The sequence below is a fragment of the Populus nigra genome, chromosome 12 (genome assembly GCF_951802175.1).
Source record: "Populus nigra chromosome 12, ddPopNigr1.1, whole genome shotgun sequence".
In the NCBI taxonomy this organism is placed as follows: Eukaryota; Viridiplantae; Streptophyta; class Magnoliopsida; order Malpighiales; family Salicaceae; genus Populus; species Populus nigra.
Genome location: NC_084863.1, coordinates 11,970,832 through 11,997,219, shown reverse-complemented (window position 1 = coordinate 11,997,219; position 26,388 = coordinate 11,970,832). Strand labels below are relative to the sequence as shown.

At 28.7% G+C, this 26,388-nt stretch overlaps 2 protein-coding genes and 1 pseudogene across 2 annotated transcripts; 1 reads left to right on the top strand and 2 right to left on the bottom strand.

Annotated features, from left to right (window-relative positions):
• Positions 1-9,507: 9,507 nt before the first annotated feature.
• LOC133670199 (zinc-finger homeodomain protein 2-like) lies at positions 9,508-10,697 on the bottom strand. Its single transcript, XM_062090707.1, has one exon. It carries the CDS (start codon positions 10,454-10,456, stop codon positions 9,614-9,616), a length of 843 nt encoding a protein of 280 aa, XP_061946691.1. The 5' UTR covers positions 10,457-10,697; the 3' UTR covers positions 9,508-9,613.
• Positions 10,698-22,224: 11,527 nt separating this feature from the next.
• Positions 22,225-22,750, top strand: LOC133669132 (17.3 kDa class I heat shock protein-like; annotated as a pseudogene).
• Positions 22,751-23,758: 1,008 nt separating this feature from the next.
• LOC133669481 (uncharacterized) lies at positions 23,759-25,896 on the bottom strand. Its single transcript, XM_062089643.1, has 2 exons — positions 25,631-25,896; positions 23,759-24,279 (listed from the first exon to the last, which is right to left on the bottom strand). Exons 1-2 carry the CDS (start codon positions 25,799-25,801, stop codon positions 23,884-23,886), a joined length of 567 nt encoding a protein of 188 aa, XP_061945627.1. The 5' UTR covers positions 25,802-25,896; the 3' UTR covers positions 23,759-23,883.
• Positions 25,897-26,388: the final 492 nt, after the last annotated feature.

The following is a 26,388-nucleotide window of genomic DNA, read 5'->3' as shown; positions in this document are numbered from 1 at the left end:
TGAAAGTAGTTAGTGAATCTATCGTCAAAATATTTACATTTGATCTCTTACAGTTTTTATACAAGCTGATTATCTTCAGTTCACTGTCATGAGAAATGGTCTTCGCTGGCAATTAAACTAGTCATTTCATGCAACCACTACTGATATTAAAGCTCATTAATAAACCATCTAGATGGTGATCCAGTGGTAAGAATTTGAAACCAAGGAGTTTGCTTTCTCTGTGGTCTCAGGTTCGAGCCATGTGGTCTCAAGTTCGAGCCCTGTGGTTGCTCATATGCTGGCCACTGGAGGCTTACATGGTCGTTAACTTCAGGACCTGTGAGATTAGTCGAGGTACGCGCAAGCTGACCAGGACACCACGTTAAACTCAAAAAAAAAAAAACTCATTGATAATTAATTCTACTACTGATAATCATGTCTGCTAGATACATAAAGCTCATTAATAATTAATTCTACTACTGATAATAAATTAATTAATTAATTAAACAAGGATATCTATCACAAGAGATGATATCATTAGAATAGTTGGAAGAAACAGGAAATTAGACCAAGATGATTGCAACTTTGCAGGCCTAGAAGAGGAGCTGCTGGCGTAGTTGGCCTTCTCTTTTAGTCTTTTTATGTTTTGCTTACCCAACCAACCCCCCTATTAGCTATGGCGAGTGTTGAATCGTATTTCCCAGTTACTTCACCAAGCCCAAAACACAAGAATGACAGTTGCTTAGAGAGTGGAAACATGTATGCATATAGCAAGCCATAAATTTATAGTTGACAAACATACAGAAATTGGTCAACACTCCTACAATGCTCCTTTAACTCACCTGGTGCAAGGGAAAGTAATTAATACTTGAGAGATTCATGAGTTTGAATGAATGATTAACTTGTAGCGCAAAACGGGTGTTTGAATATAGAGCAACAATTGCTTAGAGAGTGGGGCAGTGGGAAATGACTACTTTTGATTTCGCCATCACTGTCATTTTCATACGAGTGTCATGGTTTTAGTTTTGTTTTCTCAAGGCAGTCACGACTCGGAAGAAGAAGGTTTGATGAAATGGCTTGCAATGGTTTGGAGAATTGATCATCTTATATTTTATTTACTTTAATTTAATACTTGCCGCTCTCTCTCCTTTCTTATGACTGTATTTGTTTTTGAAGTGTATAACAAGAAGTAAAATGTCACCATGTGTGCTTCTTTTCATTCTTTAAATTCTTCATACTTTTTTAACTACTGGGGCACATGGGCGCATGACGAATGCTGTATCAGTAGTCAAAGAATCGCTACTTAGTTATTTGGTTCAGGATTACTGTGAGATTCAGGTGTACTGGTCTTATTAGAAATAACAAGAATAAGGGTCTGGTTGTTGTTGGGAAAAAAATTAACACCCTTAACACATCTTATTTAAGATAAACTGCATTGTATGGTCTAGATATAGTTTGATATAAGTTCATAAAAGTGAATAATGGTGTCGTTTAAAGTGAGAAACAGTTGGATGTCACAATATAAGTGAATAATAGCGTCATTTAAAGCATGATTAGTTGAGAAAAAAATGGAGGATTCATGATGCATGAACTTTTTGGTAAAATTAATAATTTTTCCAAGTTTTTTTATTATTATTTAGTATAAGAATTTTAATGTTGGATGGATTCTATAATTAGTAATTAGATTTTTTTTTCTTTTATAAAAATTAGGATATTGGCCTAAGGCTAGTATAAATATGTTTGTTTATTTTATATTTCAATAGGATTTGATATTTTGATAAATTAATAAAGAGAATGTTCCTTTTCTTTTATTTTGAAAGATTATTTATGACACTTAAAGTTTTTCTCAAGCCCTTTTCGTTCAACCCCTTTCTTATTTTCCTTTCAATTCTAATTATACAAGTTTTTGACTATGTCAATTGATATATATTGTACGTGTTTACGGTGAAAGATGATTTTTTAATTGAGAAGGTTCTATCCCAATAGTTTTTTGTTGGGCATGTTTATAGTGGATGATAATTTTTTACTTCACTCTTAGATAGAATATGATGTTAAACACATTCGTAGTAGAGGAATATGATTTTTTTATTGAGGTTTAAACTTGAAGACGAGTTCCTTCTAACATAAAAAGACTAAAGCAACAACTTTTTAGAAAAATAAATATCTTCAGTATTTATTTTTATTTTTTGTTTAGTTTATGAATTTTATTTTTTTCTATTTAGCATTATTAGGCTTTTATAATTTTCATATTTAAAGGGAATAGTTTTCTTATTTTTACTTTCCTATATAGTATTATTAGGCTTTTCTAGTTTTTATATTTATAGTTAATAGTTTTTTTCTATTTAATCTAATAAAAGGTTTCTATTTTTTTAATATAAGATGTTGTAATAGCCTTTTGACAAGTAGACTTGGATAAATAAAATTAAATATTTTAGGCTTCTTCCTATAGTTATCATGTTCTTAATTTTTAAGGGTTTTGATTTATAATAAATCTTCTTATCCTTCGCTCTTAATTACGTTAGTTCATATGTGTAAGTTGGTATTAGAGTAAAATGTTCGGACTAATAATTAAGGATTTACAAAGATAGGTTTGTAAAGTTGACCTAATATTTGATGGGTAAAGATTTGGAGAATTGTGAAAGGGATGATCACAATGCCACATCCAATTTTAAAAGCCCCTGTCAATAGTATAAGCAGAGAAGGCAGTCTCATGATCAAGATGATTACCATAAAAACTTAGTATTTTAGGTATGACTCCTTGAGTTTATAAGCACCCTGCAGGCTAAAGGGTTTATATATTGTTTTTATGAGGTGGATTAAATCTTTAAGTACGAGGAGATCTCAAAAGGGATGAAAATGAAGTTGATTGTTGCCAATTAAAGGGTTATGCATCTGTATAATGGGATCAATTAAAGCAAACCCATAAAGACAAAGAAAGCAAAAAAAATATGAATAAGAAAGGATGAAAAGAAAGATGAAGGATATTTTTTCTTTCTTTCAAGCATGCTCAAACCTTAGACCATTCAAAGAAAAAATCTTTCCATAATTCAATCTCATGTAGAATAATGTTGCACACTTATCATGATACTTTAAATACTAGAGGTCATTTGCCATCAAACCTAAGCGTATAGCGGTAAGTTGCAAACTAGAAACTCTAAAAGACTCAAACGAACTAGATATTAAAGTAAAAAAGGGTGTGACTTCTGATGATCTCATTTATGATGAGATGAATAGGGATATATATTCTCTATCAATTTATGATATTTATTTTGATGATGATTATGATGTTAATTATAGCGTAAACAATGATAGTAATAGGAATTATGATGTCTTCATTAACAAGCTAGAGGTTGAATTCAAATAGAATATAAAAGGTATTCAATAAAAGAAAATTATTAGTTTAGTCTATGTTGATCCTTTTAATTACAAGTTTACTACTGTCATAAAGGTAGATTTGTTTAAGGATCATATTAATACAACACACATTGATGAAGTAAGTTTAAGGTTTACAATTCTTTACTCTAAAATCCAATAAAAAAAAATAATTTGTTAATTAATGTTTCTTATGCAAAATTTAATATGAAATGTCTGAAATTAACATATAAAATTGTTATGCACCTTAAACGAAAAAAGAAGATGAGCTAAAGAGCCTTGGTTAGAAATCTATGAGATCAAGACAAAAACATTTTGATCATTATAATGAGGTCTTTCCAATCTAGAAAATCTAATGCAAGAGCTTTTTAGAAACTTTTTAACAAATTTCTTATTTATTTTTCTTTTATCTTATATAGTATAATACTCATAATATTAGATGGATTATATAAATATTTATTATGATTTTGTTTCCAAATTAAGAATTAGAGTTTGGGTCTAGGGCTAAAATAAGTAGGGTTGTTTGTTTAATTTTGTTTTAGCAATTTTTGGTATTTTTATGAATTAATAAAGATATTATTCTTTTTATCTTGTTTTCGTGATTATATGGCATTTAGAGTTTTTCTCGAGCCCTTTTCATTCAACTATTCCAGGTTTTTCTTTCCATTTTAATTAATCAAATTATAAAAAACAAAACTAATAAGCATCAGTAAAATATTGTAGATCAAGACTCATTGAACTGTGGATTGCTACAGTATAATAATGTTTTTTTCCTCAACAATGCAAGCTAATAAAGTGTAAATTAAGAGGTAAAATGGTCTTTTCACGAGCTTTACTTAGCATTATTAAATTGATTAGGGTTAAATTAATTTTTAAAATTTTTTAAGCATGGTAAAAATCACAACCTTTTTTTTCTTTATGTTCTCTCTCTTCAATTTATGCACTAAATCATTCAATTTTTCAAAGCAACCTTTCAATTTGTTTTTCCTCTAGATGTGATTTCTATTCTTTTTATTACTATTTGTTTTATTTGAAATAATTTATAAAATTAGAATTGTTTTTCAATTTAATTCTTTATTTTTTTCATCTATCATATTTGATCTTCATTATTTTAATTGCTATTTTTTTCATTTTCTTGATTATTTTATTTTTTTTAATTTTATCTCTTATTGTTTTATTTCATTTGATTTTTATATTAGATTCGTTCATCATTTTTTTTTATCTTGTTTGTTAATTTTGGATGATTGAGAATTCTGCTTTGTGATTTTTCAAATTTGTCTTTTATAGGGTAACGCAGTCTCATGACCCAGGTTACAAGTTTTGAAGATTAGTCTGGTTTGACTTTATTTTTTTTATGTTCTTTTTTAAATTTTGATTTTTTAAAAAAATTTTATTATTCAATATTATATTATTGGACTTTCAATTTCATGAGTTTTTTTCACTTTTCTTTCTATAGGGTTATTTCGATTTTATATCTCAGATCATAGGGTAATCGAGTTAAACCAAGTTAATTTGGATTTTTTTAATTTTTTTCAGTTTCACCTTTCATTATTTTGTTTGCTTGAGAATTGGTCTCTATTAATTTATTCAATTTCTTTCGTACAAAATTATCTCACCCTCTCAAGTAGGCCACGAGTTTAGCATGCTAGTTAGAATCAAGTTTTTTTATATTTTTTAAAATTAAATTTTTTTTAATTCATTTTTTAATATTTGATTTATTAATAATTGAGCTTCGAACTTTTTTTCAATTACTCAATTTTTTTGCTGCAGGTTTATATATATATATATATATATATATATATATATATATATATAAAGTTTATTGAATATATTTAAATTAATGACTCGAGTCCTTAATTGTTTTTTATTTTTTTAAAATATTACCATTGTTTGAGCATAATTTTTTATCTTAAAAAAAAAATAAACAACACGGATCACCTTTCTAGTTCTACTATGTAAAATCTTTTGCTGAAAATCCAAGAGAGAATCAAGGTACATTTGAATTTAGAGATCACCAGTAATTGGAACAAAAACATTCTATCATTGCAACTGAGGAACACGTGTTAATTTACTCCCTCGAATCTTTCGAAATATCCTTTACCTCAAAGACTTTTGTTCAATTTTTATTATTTATTCTCAATAATTAAATATTCTTTATTCATTTATTGCTATTATTGCTGGGTACTTGTTACATGTTGGATCTATCTTGGCCCGCGTAACTATGGACGGTGTCGCGATTTTACTAAAGTCACGAGTCTCGGAAAGCTCAAGACATAAATTCACGTCTTTATTTTCTGGACTGAAATTTATATGAACAGAAATTAAGATATGGGAGCGGGTCCTGGACCTGTATCTTAGAAAATTCAATGATTTTTATACCTCAAATTAATTATTATTAAATTTTTGTACAACATAATTAAAGTTGATGTTTGACTTTGGCTACGAAGAGTGGAATCCATGTTGGATGACACCCACAATTTGTCACGATATCAGGTTATTTAATGATGTTTAGATTTTAAAATGGAGTAAAAATAACATGGAAAATATATCTTGATAAATCTATAACCATATTGATTAGAGTTGAATTAACTCGGAATATACCGCCAAACTCGCGACCCATATCATATAATTGGAATAATCTTATAAAAAATAAAAATAATTATAAAGTTATTTTTTTCAAAAAAAAAATCAACTTTTCAAACTCGTAATCTGAGTCATTAGACCCGAAGTACCCAATCTGAAAAAAATATAAAGTCCAATTCCTAATCAATCATATATTGAAGGATGAAATTGAAAAAAAAAACAAATTCAATCATACAAATTTTTTAAAAAAAATATCAATTAAAAGAACAATGATCAAAATTAAAATACAAAATAAACTTTATATTTAATTGAAGGGTGAAATTGAAAAAATCAATTTAGTAAAAGGATAAAAAAAATTGAGGCTCAAAATTGACATAAAAATAAAAAACAATGTTGTAATTAAAAAGTGAAATTAAAAAGAATAATAACTTTTACAAAAAGACCAAGAAAAAAAAATTAAAACAATGATGATCAAATTGAAAAATATAATATCATCAATTTGAATTGAAGAAAGAAATTGAAAACTAATAAAACTTTTACAAAAAGATTAATACAAAAAATTAGAAATTCAAAAAATAAGGACCAAATTGAAAAAAAAATATTTGATAAATTGAGATTCATTGATGAAATTGAAAAAAAATTTATACAAAAAGCCAATACCAAAAATAAAAAATAAAAAAAATAGAGACTGAAATCAAAATACTCAAGAGGGTCAAACTTTAATTTTTAGAGGATGAGAGAGAAAAAAAAAAACCCCAACAACGACAAAACAGATCACTACTATAGACATGTGTCATACCAATAAAAAGAGAACACAACAACGCTTCTAATAACATAATATTTTTAGATATCAGGAGGTGATAGACACATTATTTGAAAGGCACAATCACCTTCCACACGTCCCTGGTTGTGCAACACGCATTTGTTTGATTTTGTTTTTTTTTCCTGCTAAATACAAAAGTTCACCAAAGATGACTTTCTAATAATAATAATAATAAAAAACATTGTGGAAAGTCAAAAACACCTTTTTAATAATTAAAAAAACATCGTGAAAAGTCAAAAACACCCCTTGACTCGAGGCTTAAATTTTTTTATTTTAAGAGTTAGTATTTATTTTAATTATTTTATTAATTTTATATTTAATCACATATCAAATTTATCCAAACCATATAAAAAAACTTTAATATCCTTGAAAATCAGTACAAAGTGTCTTCTTGTGAAGAGACAAAAACAGTATTACCTTGTCCGATGAACAGTAGCAATAGATATAGAACTGCAGTGATTTTTTTTCGGCCAATTAGGTTTTGCTAATGTGAGCAATTTGAGTCAACCTTCAAGTCTGACCTGGATGGAAGAAGTGGAGGTGAGGTCCGCCTATGGAGTGCTGAGGGTCTTATCAACAGTTGACGAGAGATTCTCATCCTTCATGTAGCATAGGGACAAATGAGAGCATTTAACCCTTCCTTTTATTCCATCGACTCTAAGTTTCTAGAGTCATCTTACTATTTACGAAGGATAATATAGTTTTTTTTACAAGTATTTTTTATTTAAAAATATATTAAAATAATTTTAAACACAAAAATAATAATTAAAAGTTCATGAAACAACATTTTAAATGCAATTCCAAGTGCGCTTAATGAACCCGATTGTATAAAAAAACTGCATACAAGGGCATATTTGTTTCTTGAAAAGTAATTTTTAAAAAATTATTTTCCAAACTTTTCTATGTTTGTTTGTTATTAGAAAAGTTGATCAACAAAAAACACTTTTTAATCAAAGAAAAATTTGATTGGTTTCCAGAAAAGTATTTTCCTTTTATTTTGAGTGGAAAACACTTTACAGAAGTTGTGAAAAATTTAAAAATATTATATTATTTAATGATTATATCAAATTTGATCCTCAAACTTTTAATTGCTATAAATATTTTGTTTTGAATATTTATTTTTTTAATTTCATTCCTTAAAATTTAATTTCTATATTAATTTTGATCCTTATTTTTATAATTTTATTTGTCTTTTCCTTATCATTTTTTAATTAAAATTTTTTATCTATCAAATTTGACTCATTCTTTTAATTATTACTTATTTTATTTGAAATAATTTATGAAATGTTAATTATTATTATTTTAATTTCTTCATATATTAATTTTTTTTATTTTTTAAATTTAATCTCTATTATTCTGATTATTATTTATTTTATTTGAAATAATTTAAAAAATTATATTTTTTATTTCAATTTCATTCTCATTCAACTTTTTAATTTGTAAAATTTATTCTTTGTTATTTTAATAAACTTGAAAAAAATAAAATATTAATAAATTATTTTCCAGCTCATTTCCATTACATAACTAAACACTGGAAAGTATTTTCCAACTTATTTTTCATTACACTACCAAACATCATAAAATAATTCACTTTTCAGAAATTCACTTTCCAAAAAAAAACTACTTTCATGCAAAAAAAGCCGATGAAATTAGTAAAAGTACGTGGAAGTTAACCTAGACACCTACATTAATATTAATTAAAAAAAAACTATCTTAGAACATAGATTAAGTGAAAACTTCCACCACCAACTCATTCCTCAATCGAATTTTAAGTAAATTAATGACAACATAGTGTTACATTAATAAAAATAATTTTTACGACGAGAGGGGATATCCATTAAAGAATGAAAACTAAATTAACAAGCAAGGCAAGGTACATATACTTTTTTAATCTAGTGAGCATTGTTCTAAATCTTGTATTTTTCTAAACTTGTACACTCTATGAAGATAGGATAAGATTTCCTCCTGTCAAAGATTTCACACACAGCAGGTATGGAAGGCCATTTTACTTTAAATTACTCATCCAATCTCATGACTTGGCTTTTGCTCCGATTTGGTCCCTTCTCTCTTTAAACCCATCCTCACTCGTGTCTGTTTCGAATGAACATTCAAAGAAACAAAAAAAGGGTTTCTTTTTCACTTTTAGACCAACACAACAACGCTAATTCAATGTCTTATTGTCCCCATTTGACATCACAGCCATGCTATGTTCCCAGTCCAATGAAATAGCTTAGGTTTTCAAGAGAAGGAGGCAAAAAATCTACACTGCCCATGCTCGAAACCATTTTCCCCATTTGACATCACAGCCATGCTATGTTCCCAGTCCAATGCAATAGCTTAGGTTTTCAAGAGAAGAAGGCAAAAAATCTACACTGCCCATGCTCGAAACCCAAACCATGTATGCTTTTCGACACAAAAGGGAGATTGTCACTATAAAAATCATGCATATATAATCACTGAGAATAAAATAGTTTTGCCTTAACATTCAACAATTCTTTTTGGTTCGATTTCCCTGCCCTGCATGTATGTTTTCTCAAGTTCATACCATATAATTATCTTTAACTAAAAGCTTAGTCTCCGTTGTTTATTTTTCTTGGGGTGTGCGTGTGTATCCACTAATTGGTTCACATTACAGATTACTGCTAAAGAAACACATCCACAAAGCTAATCATCAGCATGATTAATGTCATTTTAGCCTCCTTTTCATGTCCATCAACTAGATTACTCGCTAGATTAAGATACTATCATACTGAATAAAGAAAAAAAATAGTAGTGATAATTAATTAGGTCTTAAAAAGAGAATAGGAAAGAGACCACTGGAAGGAATTAAAGATCAAAGTGGAACAATAATAATTACTAGACTCCAACAGGCTGAGGCGGAGCTGAAGGCGGAAGAGGAGGAGGGGCCTCGGCAGACACTGGTGGAACACCATCTCTACGGCGGTGGGCATTCTTGTTATTATGCATCCAAACCTTTAGCACGTTTCTTTTGATACCGATTTCGTTACAAAACTGATTAAGAGCCATGTCATCATGTTTTTGTATTCTCCACCCTATCTTCTCAGCAAACTCCAACATCCTCTCTTTTTGTTCCTGCGTGAACTTTGTCCTAAACCTCTTGTTACTGCTGCCAGAAGTACTCTTCACCATAAACCCTTTCCCTCCTGACCCCACCACATTCACCTCACCTCTCTCAGGCGTCTCTGACCGTCGATCATTATCAAGATCATCAAGACCGTCATCATCGTCATCTTCGTCATGAGGGCGCGACATGAAATCATGAACCGGGTTCATGTTTTTAGTAGTGGGCGCACCATACAAGAGAAATTGATGTGGTTGTAGTGGTGGTGGAGAGAGGAGGAGTTGTTGTTGGTGCTGTCTTTTGGTACTACTTTCCCTTCTATGGAAGTTACGGTGACAACCGCAGGCAGCGCAAGTGAGCCAATCACGAGTGCCATCATCACCACGTGGCATGAACTCACCGCAACCGTCATTGGCATGGCCACCAATGGAAGCAGCGTGGTTCCTCATGCATTCTTTGTACTTGACAACGTTTTTGCAAGGGTCTTTAGTAGCTTTGGGGTTGGAGATCATGGTGGTGATAGGTTTGGTGTGGAGTACTATGTCGACATCTTGGTCATGGACAGTTTCAGATTTGTGGTGGTGTTGTTGTTGGTAGGGTACAACACTCAGGTCCATTTTGGAAAGAGGGAAAGAGAGCTGTAATGGTGTTTTTTCTTTTTGCTTGCTGGGTTAAGGAGATGGGGTTATGGTAAAGGGTGGATTTAGGAGAAGCAGAAGGCTAGCTTAAGGTTTTGTTGAAGGAGATGGAAGAATGGGAAATTGGGAATGTTACGTTGATGGTTTTTTGTCAACTTGTAATAATCATGGCCGTGGAAGATAGCGTGAAATGAATTTAAGACAGGCATCACAAAATGAGTGAGCGAGCGAGCGAGAGAGAGAAGCAGAGTGGCGTCATAAGTTCAAGGGACTTACAGGTGGCAGTCAAGAATGTATGGGAAACCTAGCTATTCGTTTCTCATATTAGTACAGTAGTTATAACTACCAAGAAAAACAGATTATTTTTTAAAATGATGCAGGATTTTCTCTCATTATTTACAATTTAGTTTTGAAAAATGAAAATAAAACCTTTCGGTGTTTTTTAAAGTATTTTTTATTTTAAAAATTATTTTTTTATTTTTCAAAAATTATTTTTAATATCATCATATCAAAACGATTCAAAAATAAAAAAATAATAATTCTAAACAAATAAATATAAAATTTAGTAAAATATAATTTGAAACACTATTCTAAATGATTTCGAAATCATAACATATGTATTCTAATATTTTAACAAGAAAATATTTATATATTTTTTTTTTATTATTAAACCATTAAATTAAAAGTAATTCATTAAAGTTTCGTTTAGTTACTATCTAGAGATAAAAAAAAACAGTTATGAAAACAAATACATGTTTTCATATTTATCATATTTTAAAATAATATAAATTCACTAAAAAATTTTAAAAAATATATTTATTTTTTTTCTAAAATATTAACCAAACTCAAATTAAATTTGTTATGTAAAGAATTCAAACTTTTAGAGAAGTTACACTGCCAACTACGTTCCTTGTTGTTGAACTAGAAAGTAAAAATCCAAGCATTTAAAGCTTTATTTTATATAAAAATTAACATTTTTTGGAATGAAATCCATTATATGGTTTGAAAAATCAAAATCGTTAGGGCATAAAATTGGTGATAGTTGGCAGCCTTTTTTCGGTAAAAAACGCCATCACTGACACGTGTCAGTCATTTTTGTGCTACGAAATTTAACACGAATTAGGAGGAGATTACGGACGTCACCACTCCACCACCTAAGAATCCTCACAGACAAACCAACCATGGGAATTACCGTGCAGGTGTCGCTTTCTAATTGGGTAAATCCTGTCCCGAAAATTACCAGCTCGTGAATTGTCAATGTCTTGATTATCATCAGAGATCGTGGGCCCCACCACGTGGGATTCTGATACAGAAACAGAGGATCCAACGGCTGGTGGAAGATCTCCACGTGATATGATCTTTTTGTTAAACAAAAATAATTTTTCCCGCACGTCACGCTTTTCCCGCCATGCCGTGGGGCCCATAAAGAAGTCAGATTAGAGAGAGCGTGGGTTTCAAGGTACAGAGGACGGGGAAGAAGAGGAAGAGGAAGAGGAGAGGGCAGCGCTCCACCCCCACCACCACCACCCCCTCCATTACGCTTTCTCGTTACTGACAACTTGATCAGATTTTCCATCAACTACTCCTGCGCTTGCCATTCCATTCAAATAATAATAATATTTTTAATTTAATACACAATTTGACTATCAATAAATCCACGTATTTTATTGTATCACCAAATGTGGCTCGTAAATATATTTATCACCATTTTTATTTGCTCAATGTCTTTTCATGCACAGCCATTAAACCAGGCTGACCTGTCATTTTTTATGAGTATTTTTTATATATATGAAAAAAAAACTCAATTTTAAGCAATGTTAATTAAAACTATGATATTTTATTATTTATTTTTTTCCCATCCATTCAAAAGAATTAACAAAATTCACCCATTCACCCATTTGTTTTCCTATATCCATTCCTCGGTGCAAGTGGTAGGAAAGTTAATTAAATTACATGCATTTTTGGGGTGTTTGGAAAATTAAATATATGAAATTAATCATCAAAATAATATTTTTATTTTTTAAGAATTATTCTTAACATCAACCCATCAAAACAATTAAAAAATATAAAAAATAATATTAAATAAAAAATACATTTTTTTAATTTCTTAAAAACATTTAGAATTTAATGATTCTTGCTTCTTCTTTTTTCCACAATAATATAAATTTTGTTTTCGACAAAATCATGTGAATAAGCATCTTTTTCAGCCTTTCTTTGGAACAATTATTAATATTTTCAAAGTTATATTTGGACTTCTTTTTTTCGTGATTTTCAATTAAAAGGTCTGAACATATTTTTGTTTCAGATGGAAACAAGACCTGAAGACAAACAGCAGCGCAATGATTCTTGTTTGAGACTATAAAAGTACTACAGCAGTGTTTTCCAAATGAAATCCGCTAACATTCATGTAAGCAATGATAATTTGCTCTTCCTTTTAAGCTTAGCGTGTTGTTTGTGGCTGGAGATTCACTGTGTGTGTGTGTGTGTGTGTGTGTGTGTGTGTGTGTGTGTGTGTGTGTGTGTATATATATATAGATATGAGAATAATTGGGATTATCTATTCTCACAAATTCAATATTCAAACCACCGACAGTCACCAAGTATATATTATACACAAGCTTTGTGGTTGTTAATTTATATCACTGCTTATCTCTGCCCCTTTTTTTATTTTCTTTCTTAGAAAATTATTTTAAAAACATGTTTAATTGATTAATTTAAGATTAATTTAAGGTTAAATTAAAAGTGAAGTTAACTCACTTTTAGATTGATGTTTTGTTGAAAATTGTTCTTCCTAAATAGTTTTGATAAAAAATACTTCAACATAAAACAGCAACCATTTTTTTCTTCCTAAATAGTTTATTTTAAAAGAAAAAATGTCTACTGGGAAAAAAACTATCATGTTTAATTTTTTTTTTTATGGCAAGTAATTAAGGTAAAATGACAAAAAATGATTTTGCATTAATTTTGGTTTTAAAAAATAGTATAAAAAGGGGTTAAAAGGGAGATATTCTGTACACTGAGCATTAACTCTTCTGCCTTTCTCTTCTTTGCTTTTTCAGCAATTTTACCATGTTTTTCTTCAGTCATTTTAGAATTTAAGTTCTAAGTTTTTTTATAGAGAGATTTTTAAGCCTGTTTTCCTAGTATGTGGACCTTAATTAATAGGACAACTAATCAATGTAGTGTTGTTTAAATCATATGAGGTTGATTGCAATTAATTCTTTTCCACTAAGTGAGGAGCATACAATCTTTGACAAGTAATAGAGCTAATAACAAAAGATACAAAGTAAGTATACTAAATAATTTGTAATAATTATTAAACTTATAAAAATTATTGTATTTGGTTACAAGCTTGTTTTTAATCTATTATGTGTTTGTTAGTAACTTGTTTTAATTTCTTTATATTTAGTTTGTTATTGACATTTATTTTTTTTTGTTTTTATAAAACTATATTTGCATGTAGTATGATTTTATAAGAAATTGAACTAAAAAATTAATTGCTCATAATTCCAATAATTTTGTTAAATTGTTTTCTGGTTGATTTTTTTCTTATAAATTTAAATATGTTTGGTACTTGCATGTGTATACCAAATTTTTAATTATAAATCTTTAGCAATAGTTTGTATAGAAAACTATCATGACTTTAACTTAAAAGAAAAGATGGTTACTATAACCAATATTGTTTTGAAAAATACTAATTTAACATGACATCGTCGCCTTCTATTATACATAGTATATAAAATACTTGAAAAATCAATGGATTAAACTTTAAGAGGTAAACACAAAAGATGTTTTATCTAGTCTCCTTTAACATTACAAAATTCTTGCCTTAATAAATCTAATCTCACTATGATGAAAGCCATGGACACATAAAATTATGATGATTTTATGTGCAAGAATCATATCTTAAATGGATTGAAAAATATATTATATGATGTGTTTACTTTAATAAAGAGTACAAAGACACTATAAGAAGCTTTAGATTGAAAGTACAAACATGTATCACAAGATCCATGATGGAATCAAAATTTATTACTCTTGATAAAGATGGAGAGGAAACCAAATGACTTCGAATTTCTTATAAGATATTCCATGTTGGCCTAAGTAAAACTAGTAATTTATGTCCATTACGATAATTAATCAATAATTATAAGAGAACAAAGTAGTATGTAGAATGATATGTTTAGATATATACGTCATAAACATAATACTATTAAACATTTGTTCTTGAATGAGGCTATTTTCATTGACTATGTAAAGTCAAAGAAAAATATTATGGATCTACTCACTGAAATTTTAATAGAAGAGCTTGTGTATAGTTTATCCAGGAGAATGATCCTAAAATCATTAAAGGAGAAAGAGTATTAAGATGATAACCTACCTAATTGACTAGATATCCTAAGATCTAGATTTAAAGGAAAAACTAAGTGATGCAACATTCTTGGTAGCACTCAAAATAATTTTTCCTTATTATTCTTATGATAAAAAAAGGTATTAGTTATAACATGATAAGGGTGAGCCTTACTCTTAATAATCTTACATCTTGGTCTACCAAGGGAAGTGTAACAAAATACTTTTAATAAAATATTACCTATATGAGTGATAAATATATTTTTTTTAGAATAATGAAAGGTTGTATTCTTTAAAATGCTCATAAAACTAAAAAATATTTAAGGTTAAAATGAATACTGTTATCTTAGTTTACATAAAAAATTGAATAGTTCAAGATATCGCATTCACTAATTAATCAAGTAAATTCGATAATATTTAACTAAGATTCAAAGATAAAAGCTACTTATTTTGATATGGTGTTCCACCAGGTAATTATCATTCTACAAATGTTTAATTATTTATATAATGATTAGGAAATTTTCATTCATGTAAGGATTGTTAGAAATTTAATTGAGAAACATAGTCAACATACACATTTTAAACCAAAGTACAAGTGAGGTCCATTTATGTTTAGAGTCAAGACTATGTTGAGTTTTATTTTGCAACAAAAATACTTTCACATACAACATTAACTTGTTTAAAATATATTATAAGTGAATGAGAAATTAATCTTAAAAAATCATAGGTTGACATGTTTTGTAAACCTAAGAACCCTCAATCGCAAATTAAAAGATAAAAATATTTTTGATAGCTTATATAATAGACAGTTAAAAAGTTAAAATTAGACATGTAGATCACCAAAGTTCTTATAAAGGAAAGGCCTAGGGCTAGTGGGTCATAGAATTAAGTCATACACTTTTGTTTGCTTAATTCGGCATGACATGGGCTTGATTCTCAGGTCTTAGGGCTTAGGGCTTGGTTAGGATTGGGTTTTGGCATGGATTTATTGTAAAAATAATTATTACTCTAAAGATTTTTTTAAAGCCATTCTGTGAACAAAATGTTCGAACATTCATCTTTCTTTTCTTGAATAGTTTATTTTCAAAGACAAACATATATTTTTAAGGCAAAAAATTTCAGGTTTTATGTTTTTTATGGAAGGTAATTAATGCAAATAGCAGGAATTAATTCTTTATAATTTTGGTTTCAAAAACTAATGTAAAAAAAGGTTACAAGGATGATCTATACACTGGGCAATAACTCTTCTACCTTTCTCTCATTTGTTTTTCCAGCATTTCTTATATGTTTTTCTTTAGTCATTCTAGAGTTTAAGTTCAAGTTTTTCTTAGAGAAATTGTCACACTTAACATCATGGTGACCACTTTTTTTTCTCTCTCTAAGTTTTGCATAAAGATAAGGAGAAAGGTTTAAAGAGAATGAGATATGAAAGAGTCGCCACCTAATATTATAGTAATTAGAAACCCTAACTAGTCTTTCAGAATTATAGACAAAAGGCTAGTTATGCTATATAAAAGATATTATCACCCTAAAATATCATACCTAAGGTAAATTACTTTGTTATTATCCTTTTATTCCTAATATATTTAATATGCCTATGTATTAATGGTCTACCTATATTGGTGCATGGAAACCTATAGTCCAAAGGTCGCTTTAAAACTAGAGGTTAGACCTAAAGGTGAAAAGAGATTGGTTAAGTTAAACTCTATCCTAAATGAGGTTAAGATCATATTGTCATTCTCGAGTGATGCTAGAATAACATCTTATACTGGCTTATTTATTCTAGAAACAATTGATGAATGATTGCACACTAGTAGGTTACTCCTGATTGAGGTTTATGATATGTGATAGGCTTTCAAACAATGTTAATAAATCATGTTGTGAGCCTTTTATAGAGAGAGAGAGAGAGAGAGAGAGAGAGGGAGAGGTTAAGGTTTCTTTTTAAAGAAATGGCTAGGGAAGAAAACAAAAGGGTATAAATACATTGCTTAAGGTGTTTATAATGATACCTAATTTTAAAAGCATTTTTTCACTATAGTCCTTTAACACTTTTGATTCATGCGATTAAGGTCAAATTGAACAAAATCCTAAAGTTCTATTTCAATTGGATCCCTGGCCAAAATCCACTACCATCTCCAAGTCCTTTCCCTTTCACATCCTCGTTCCTAGACTTGTAATTTCTTTAAATAAGGATTTGATTAGTTATTAAATCAAAATTATTGCTTTAATCAAGTCTATAGATGAATAAATAGGATTTCCCAACTCATCATTTTAGTACTTGATCCTTTAATCCTTCCAATTTTAATTAATTTTGATATTTTTCTTCATTTGTATTTTTAATTAAACCCTTGATTTTCTCTCAAATTAAATCAGAAGGTGTTAATTTGCTTTGAATTTTTAAAAACCAAGTCCATGACTCGTTCAAAATATTTCTAGATTGTATGTTATTCCTTTTTTTAAAAAAATTCCCTTAGAGAAAATAAAATCACAAGTTCTTTTGAGAAATTTTTAGAATATATATATTTTCCTGAAAATAGTTTTTTGAAAAATTATATATAAAAAGAAGTGTGTAGTAAAAATTGGTTATGACAATGAGTTTTTGAGTTTATTTTTCTAGTTCATGAGTTTTGATTAGTAGCGGAACTAATTAAGGTGCTGATGTTTGAGTCCTAGGAGGTTGATTGCAATTAATTGGTTTGTATCAAATGATGAGGAATAAAACCCTACCAACTAAGAATACAATCTTTGACAGAAATATGATAATTCTTTATAATCTATTTAAGATATTTTGTATATAATTCTTTCATGAAACTTTGTTCATAAGATTATAGTTTTGATCTTTAAACCTAGAAAGTTATTTTGTAATTTTTATGTTTGTGCTAATTATTTTTTACATATCTTTGTTACATCCCATAATATTAAACTAATCTTTAGCCTTCTATTATACAAATTATATCTATTTAAACTAAACATCAACATACTAACTTTTTTAAGTTTCAACATATATCTCCATCAAAATTGAGCTATTAAATACCAATGAGTTACTCAATGGTACTCTTGTAAACAAAGAATGATAATGTTTTTACTTCTGATTTTAATTTTTTCAATTTTTTTCATTGATATCAAAGAATAAAAAATCGAATTTCTACCAAAACTACAAAAATGAAAAGGGGAAATAAAATAGATGATCATGATTGTTGCTAAGAGTTTGTTTTTTTCTTAAATAATATTTAGAGAGTGTTAGAAAATAATATAAATCATATCTTGGGATCTTACCTAATAGCTTAAACTTTTGGGTTGAGATGGTTCTTTGACATGATATTGAGCCTTGATAACCAAATAGTCACGAGTTTGAATCTCACTATCTCTATTTATTTGATAAAAATTAAGCACAATGTAGTTTGAGCATGTGCAAGTTTCAAGCTCAAAAAACTTTCACTTGAGAGAGTGTGTTAGAGAATAATATAAATCATATCTTGAGACCTTACCTAACAACTTAAACTTTTAGGTTGAGATGATTTTTTGACATATAGTGATTTTGAATTTCTGTAGAATAACCTTTCTAATATAATAAAAAAAATACCAACAATTCTTTTTAGAAACAAAACTATCCTCTCTATTAAAAAACAAACAAGTAAAAGTCATATATCATAGCCTACTCTAGTGTTACAGGTCATATTAATTTTTATAATGTGAAAACAATTATCCAAACATTGATAATGTGTTTTTTATTAAAAAAAATTAATCATAAACTCAAAATATTATATATATTGGACGTTGTTTTTTTTTTAAATATTGATATAGAGACATATTATATGATATTTTTTTATATATTGAGAGTGTAACATAATGGATCGACCTGGGTTAACCTAACAAATCTACGACTCGAATAATGAGATTATGATAACCATATAGAAAGTAAATCAAAATAAATTATGAAAGTCAATTTATAATCAACAAAATATTGAAAGATAAAATTAAAAAAAAATTAAAAAATGACACAAAAAACTACTTAAGTCAACCTAGGATAATTTGTTAAATTCACAACCCAGGTCATGAGATAGATATAACCTCATAAAAAGAAAATAATAAAAAAAAGTCATTAAGCCTAATTTCTAATCAACTTAATGTTGAAGGATGAAATAAAAATAATAATAAAAAAGACAAAAAAAAATTAAATTATGTGGGGTTGATCTGATGGGACACAACTAACTTGGCAAGTCTACAAAAAACTCGATGATCGATAAACAAGTAGTTTAACTAGAAAAAATCAAGTCAACATCTTTATTTTTCAAATATTGAGATGACAACATATTAGATCAACTTGAATCAACCTGAGTTAATATGTCAAATCCGTAACTATATTCATGAGAACACGATAACTCTACAGAAAGCAAATCAAAATAAATTGTGAAGTCTAATTCACAATGAACCCAATATTGAAGTATGAAATTGAAAAAATAAATCAATTAAAAAAAAAGACGCAAGTCGACCCAGGTTAACCTATCAAACCTAAGACTTGGATCATGAAACCAGGATAAGCCTTTGAAAAAAAAATCATAAAAATCAATTCTCAATCAATTTAATGTTGAAATAAGAAATTGAAAAATAATCAATTATGAGTCAATCCATGTAGTCAGCCAAATCCGTAACTCGAGTTATGAGTTCAAGATAACCTTACAGAAAACAAATAAAAAAATTATGAAGAACAATTCTCGATTAACTCAATATTTTATGATGAAATTGTAAAAAAATAATTGAAAAAAGTTGACCCGACTCAATCTATCAAACTTGTAATTCAAGTCACTTGATATAACCTCGTAAATAGAAAAAAAATTATCAAATTTAATTCTTAGTTAATAAAATATTAAATGAAGAATTAAAAAAATAACTTTAAAAAAAGAAAAAAAAAACTTATTTATTTATTTATTAACAGATGCATAACTCTTCATGGTGCTTTACGTTAGTGTGGTAAGGAAATATGTGATGGAGCTTAATATAAGCTGACACATAGCTGACTACTTGACATGATGATACCCATCGTGTGGAAAAATCTTTACCATGACGTGACATCTCGTAGAAAATTATGACAGTGCATTATTCTTTTTACTAGAATTGATTGTAATAAATAATGAAAAAGAAATGTTAACCATATCTACATTTCTTTACAGTGCTAAGTGTGTGATTCACTTTCAGTAATTTTTGTAGATGTACAAATTATAGTATAAATTTTTAATATCATCCATGTAAAATAGTTGCATGGGTTGATTAAAAACTTGTTCGGAAGTGTAATTATAGTTGTTTTTTAAAATATTTTTTACTTGAAAAATTATCAAAATAACATATATTTTTTTATTTTTAAAAAATTATTGTTGATATCAATATATTAAAATGATCTGAAAATATAAAAAAAATTAAGTAAAAACAAATAAAAAAATTAATTTTTTTAAAAATTTTAAAACATAAAAACAAAAATATTTTTAATCAAATACTTTCAAAACTATAATTAAAATAAAATATAATTTCAACCACACCATACCATGGTCATAATCGTACCTTAAGAGTAATGTTGGATTTGCTTTCCTAGTAACAAATGTCTAGTTATATATATATATATATATATATATATATATATATATATATATATATATATATATATATATATATATATATATATATATATATTATACTCTTTTCTTCGAATGATTTTTAGGATACATCCACATATTGACCCAATAATTTAAAGGAATACAATTTTCTAAATATTGGCCTTAAAATTTGAACAAAATAAAATTTTCAAACTTTTATATATTTGTGTATTATTAAAACAATTGATCAACAGAAAACACTTTCCAATCAAAAGAAAATTTGATTTAGTTTTCAGGAAAGTATTTTTCTTTTATTTTGGACGGAAAACACTTTTCAGAAATTATAAAAAATTTAAAAATGTTATATTATTTGTTGATTATATTAAATTTGATCCTTAAACTTTTGATTGCTATATATATTTTGTTTTGAATATTTCTTTTTCAATTTCATCCTTTAGAATTTGATTTTTATATTAAATTTGGTCTTCATTTTTATAATTGTTATTTGCGTTTTTCTTATCATTTTTTAATTGAAAATTTTTATCTATCAAATTTGGTCCTCATTTTTTTTTATTGTTACTTATTTTATTTGAAATAATTTATGAAATGGTAATTATTATTATTTTGATTTCTTCATCTTTTAAATTTTTTTATTTGTTAGATCTCATCTCTATTATTTTGATTATTATTTATTTTATTTGAGATAATTTATGAAATTATTTTTTTTTTTCAATTTCATTCTCATTCAACTTTTTAATTTATAAGATTTTATCCTCATTATTTTAATAAACTTGAAAAAAATAAAACATTAATAAGTTATTTTTCAGCTTATTTTCCATGACATAACTAAATATTGGAAAATATTTTCCAACTTATTTTCTATTACATTACCAAACATCGAAAAATAATTTACTTTCCTGAAATTCACTTTCCAAATACTTTCCAACAAATAAACAGAATTTAAATCTCATGATAATTAGTAGCTTTAGTATCTGGTAGATGCTCTTTTCCTTTCTTAAGCATTGTTGTCTATTAAATTGTTTTCTATCTATCTAGATCTATAAAATGAGCCTTTATTAAAAACTCCATGAGAGTAAAAAATAAAAAAAAATCAAACTCTAAAAGAAATCTAGGAAGATAAAAGAAACCAAATAAACTAGACATTATAAAATAAAATATATCAAATTTAAAAGGCATATAACCTCAATCTAAAATTATTGGAAGAAAGATATGGAAAAAGAAAGAAAATAAGTCACCACCTAAAAGAAAGTGGAAAAAGACTCTCAAAATCTAGAAAAAGTGGAAAAACACTCATATTCTAGAGAAAGTGGAAAGCATAAGTAGACATGTCAAAATTTTAATAAGCAAAAAAAGTTTTTCTAAATTGGGACATAAAAATAAAGTATCAAAACATATAAAAATTGCTTTTTCAAATCCATTTGAGCGCTAATTCTAGATTCTTCTATAAAGCTCACACATTTAAATAATTTATTAGAGTGTTTGTTTTTGTATTTAAAAATGTTTTTGAATTATTTTAAAGTAATTTTTTTATAATTTTAAATTGTTTTAATATGTTAATATCAAAAATAAATTTTTTTTTTTAAAAAATATTATTTTAATATATTTTTAAATAAATAAACACTTTAAAAATCAATTATTACTACAATCTCAATCACTTCATGTAATATATTAGAAATTTTGGTCCATCATTTCATAAAGAGATTGTCCTATATAGTACCAGGTGTCTCCTTACTTCCTACAAAATACCAAACCTATCTCCCTTTCCTCGACATCCCGAACCATAAACAAAAAGGAGCAAACAAGACCACCAGTGTTCAAAAAGATGGCAATGATTCCAAGCTTCTTTGACAACCGACGAGGCACCATCTTCTTTGATCCCTTCACTTGGGGTCCCTTCAAGGACTTCCTTTTTCCTCCATCTAATTCACTTGTCTCTCATGAAAACTCAGCATTTCCCAACATTCACACATTGACTGGAAGGAGACCCCGGAAGCCCATGTTTTCAACGCAGATCTTCCTGGTCTTGAAAAGGAGCAAGTGAGGGTGGAAATTAAGGATGGTAGGGTGCCTCAGATAAGTAGGGAGAGGAATGTGGAGAAGGAAGACAAGAATAAGACATGGCATCGTGTCGAGCGTAGCAGCCCCAGAAACCAAAGATGGATCGGATTAAGGCTTCTATGGAGAATGAGGTTCTTGCTGTGACTGTGCCTAAAGAGGACGTTAAGAAACCTGATGTCAAGGCTATTGAAATCTCTGGTTGAATGGGATTATACCTCCTATTGATCTTCATTAGAATTCTGATATAAGAATCGGGTGCCTGTGATTAAATGTGCAAATCTTATGTTAGTAGCTGAAGATCTTGGTGTCCTTGTTAATATGCATTCTGGTGTTTGCTTGTGATTTCAGGTTTTCTTCTCTTCTTTACTCTGTTCGTTTGGAGATCACAAGAAATTCGATAGGGTGTTGATTTTTAAGCAAAAAAAAAACAGCACCGAAGTCATTAATCAAATACACTATTCAGGATGACATTAAGCTAATAAAACCCGAACATATTCTTCTTCAGGACGTAAAACTTGAATTTCTGAATTGGCTAATAGGCTCCATCATATACAAGGATGAAATGGAAAAAAAATAAATTTAAAAAGGAAAAAAAGCCCCACTAATGAAAAACATAAAACAGGAAGCTGGGGAGGTGAACGAGGAAGAAAAAAAACAGCATGAAATTTGCCGCTTATATATATTAGATTGACTAATTCTTTCCATTGAACAATTCCACACCAGGTAGTAACTTCATCATGCATCATTCTCCATTCATTAAAATGTATTAAGGATTTAATGCTGCAGAACAAGAAGCGAAATAGAAGAGGCATGGACATTAATGCACATCCAAGTAAAGCTGATGAAACATCGAAAACTAGCAGAATATCATGGATGAATAATGTAAAGCAAGCTAGCAGACTTCTAAAATAGTAACAAACTTATGCATCTGCATTTTCGAGAAGAAAATACTGAGTTAACTTTGGATGGAAAAGTAACACATCTATGGAGGGGAAAGCTTCAAATATCATACGTTCAAGATGTATAGACTACAAGTTAAAACACCAAATTCAGCCATAGACAATTGCTTGGATCAAGTGTTTCTGTTAAATAGTAAACACGCTGCAGGTGCAGTCATTTCCAGAACTTTATGGAAGCCAAAAGTGTCTGACTAAGCTGAGTAATGATTTGGTTTGTAACAACTGAAAATTCAATTGCATAAAGCTAAAATTCCTTAACTGGACATCAATGAAGCAAGCATGCTAAAGCAGAGAAGACCAGAGAATTCCATGGGAAATCTTCTATTAGACATGTTAGAAAAAAGATCATTGTAAGATTCCAATGTCATTTACAACAACAAAACCTAAATTCCAACGTCATTTACAACAACAAAACCTGCAAGTAAAATGCTCAAACAAATATGATCCCATTCTCCTTAATAGTATCAATAACAATTCCAAGTTTACCTTCAATCCGCTCATCCTTTCGAGGTTCATATGACATTGCATAAACATCGGCTTCCTTGGATCTCTCAGCAATAAGCTTCCCTACAATTCTACAGGCATTGTGATCTGTGAGTGATGGTAAACTGTGTCTAAGATCTTTGGCATTTGTAGTAGCAACTGATATCACTTTACTTGTTCCCCGGTGCATCACTTTTGCCTGAATAAATTTCCTTGAAAAGAAAACATTTAGTAAAAATGGCTTCATATACATTTCTGTCCTCTGTTTCCAAGATTTTTTGTTAGGTTTCTTCTCAAGTTCACCTCGAGATCTTCTGGTCCACGCAGCTTGAATGAAAGAATTCTGCAGATTTCAGTAACAAATATCAGAGAAAGTTTCTTCCTCGAAAGGTCATCTGAAACAACACTAATTTCTGCTCTAAAGATGACTGGGAACCTCTAGGTCCAAGCAATTCAGAGGATTCCAGAAAAGTAATGCATGACCAACAATAACAATTACCACAAAAAACTATCACAAGTGACAGTAAACCTCAAATTTCTGTAACTCTTCTGTTGACTGTTAGGATGCGAAATACAGTTCCAGGGAAGATCATAAATAGTATTGAGTTCTATTTATGGTGATCAAAGGTATGCATTAATACAGAAACCATATTTTAATGCTTTGTGGAGAAATTCAGAGGTGAATCAATGAATCAAAAATTTCATTCGCAAAAACAGAAAAGAGGAAGATCAATGTCAATTGATAGGATATTAATCTGTAGCATTTTCTCCATGGTGGCTACAAATCACATCTAAGCCATGACCTGAATAGCTACGAAACAATAGAGAACTATAAATGAAAACATATTAGGAACAAGAACTACTAAAATATTCTTTTGCCTTCACCATACTAGGACAGACATCAATGTCTAATGCATCAACATGGAGATGCAAATGCCATGCTTTTTTCTTTTGTTTTTTTTTTTAATATAAAGCAGTAGCCATAGTTTAATAAAGAAAAAATGAACAAGATGATTACACAAACGAGGGTAGCTACATTATATATCACTGCAACGAGTATGTCCTTTAGGATCAGGAGCATTCCTGGTGTCAGCTACCGTACTAATAGTGACAAGATACAAGCAAGTAATAACTGTTTTCTAACAATTTTTCAGCCGTAAGAATTCATTGAGAAACTAGCGTGTTCCATCATCTTCTACTACCGAAAGTTGTGTAAAATTAGAACACAACCAATCTAATTTTCTATAAAATCAAATGATTTCTGATGGTGTTGACCTGCTCCTACTACCATATCAAAACTTAAAACTTAAAAATTGGGACTTGGGGTCACTAAAATCATAAAGTTAAGACCTTTTCCATTTCCCTTCATCCTCAGTTTTCACTAAAATAGTGCAGATTTTGCATCAGCACCTCATGCATATCACATTGAAATCTCATTTTCTTTTCTTCTTCAAATGTTACCACTCATTAAGAAAATATAATAACACCCCGCATCTCAAGAATTGAAAAAACTTAACCATCTCTCTATAACTATAACTAGCTCCACTACAAAAACATCTCTAAGAAATACCCAAAACCACAGAAAAGCAGAAAAACGTGAGACTCAACATATTATTCAAACTTGTTTCCCTTTTCAAAGACTTTCTCGGAAAACAAACAGAGGGTAACGAGAGATTGAAGAAGAAAGTGCATACCTTGTTGAGTGAGGATGGGTTGTTGTTGATTGAGATGTTTACAGTGGGAAACGAAGAGACCCATGAGATTGAATTGGGTTTGATTGAGCGAGATGATTGGGCTGGGATTGAGTCCGTGGAGAGAAGTGACCGAGTTGAAAGAGCTGCAGAAGAAGATATTACGCAGGCCATCTTCTTCAGTTCTTCTTTGTGGGAGGAACTGGTGACTGGTTTGAGTGAAAAAAATATACTTGTGGACTTGAAACTGGCTGAATTACAGGGTTCATGATATACTGGATCGGGTATGTGATTATAATTATATCCCATTTAATTTTTAATTAATTTATTTAATATTTTTGAACTTGAACATATATTATGTTGGACTAAATTTCTCTATCATATTATAGATATCTATTATAATTTTTACCGGTTGGATTTATATTACTATATTTTTTATAGATTGAAGCTTAATTAGAATTAATATTTAATATATAACAACAAATTAAGTTTGTTGATATAGGATATGCCACTTAAACTATAATATTTATTTTTTAAGTTTTTTTATTATATCTATATTATCTGATTTTGATAAGTTGAGTTAGATGAGGTTAAATAATGTAAATATTACAAATAAATCATGTTTTATTAACACCCTTACTAAATTAATTTCAGTCAACAAATAATATTTATCCATTTATAAAAAATTTTATGAAAAAAATAGTTCATGAGCCTAAGCTATTTTTACTTAATTTATGTACAACTTGTTTGGAATTATATGA

Coding starts and splice junctions, on each gene's coding strand:
- LOC133670199 (XM_062090707.1), bottom strand. CDS start 10,456: ATGGACCTGAGTGTTGTACCCTACCAACAACAACACCACCACAAATCT.
- LOC133669481 (XM_062089643.1), bottom strand. CDS start 25,801: ATGGCCTGCGTAATATCTTCTTCTGCAGCTCTTTCAACTCGGTCACTT. Junction 24,280..25,630: donor ACCCATCCTCACTCAACAAG/GTATGCACTTTC, acceptor TGAAATCTGCAG/AATTCTTTCATTCAAGCTGC.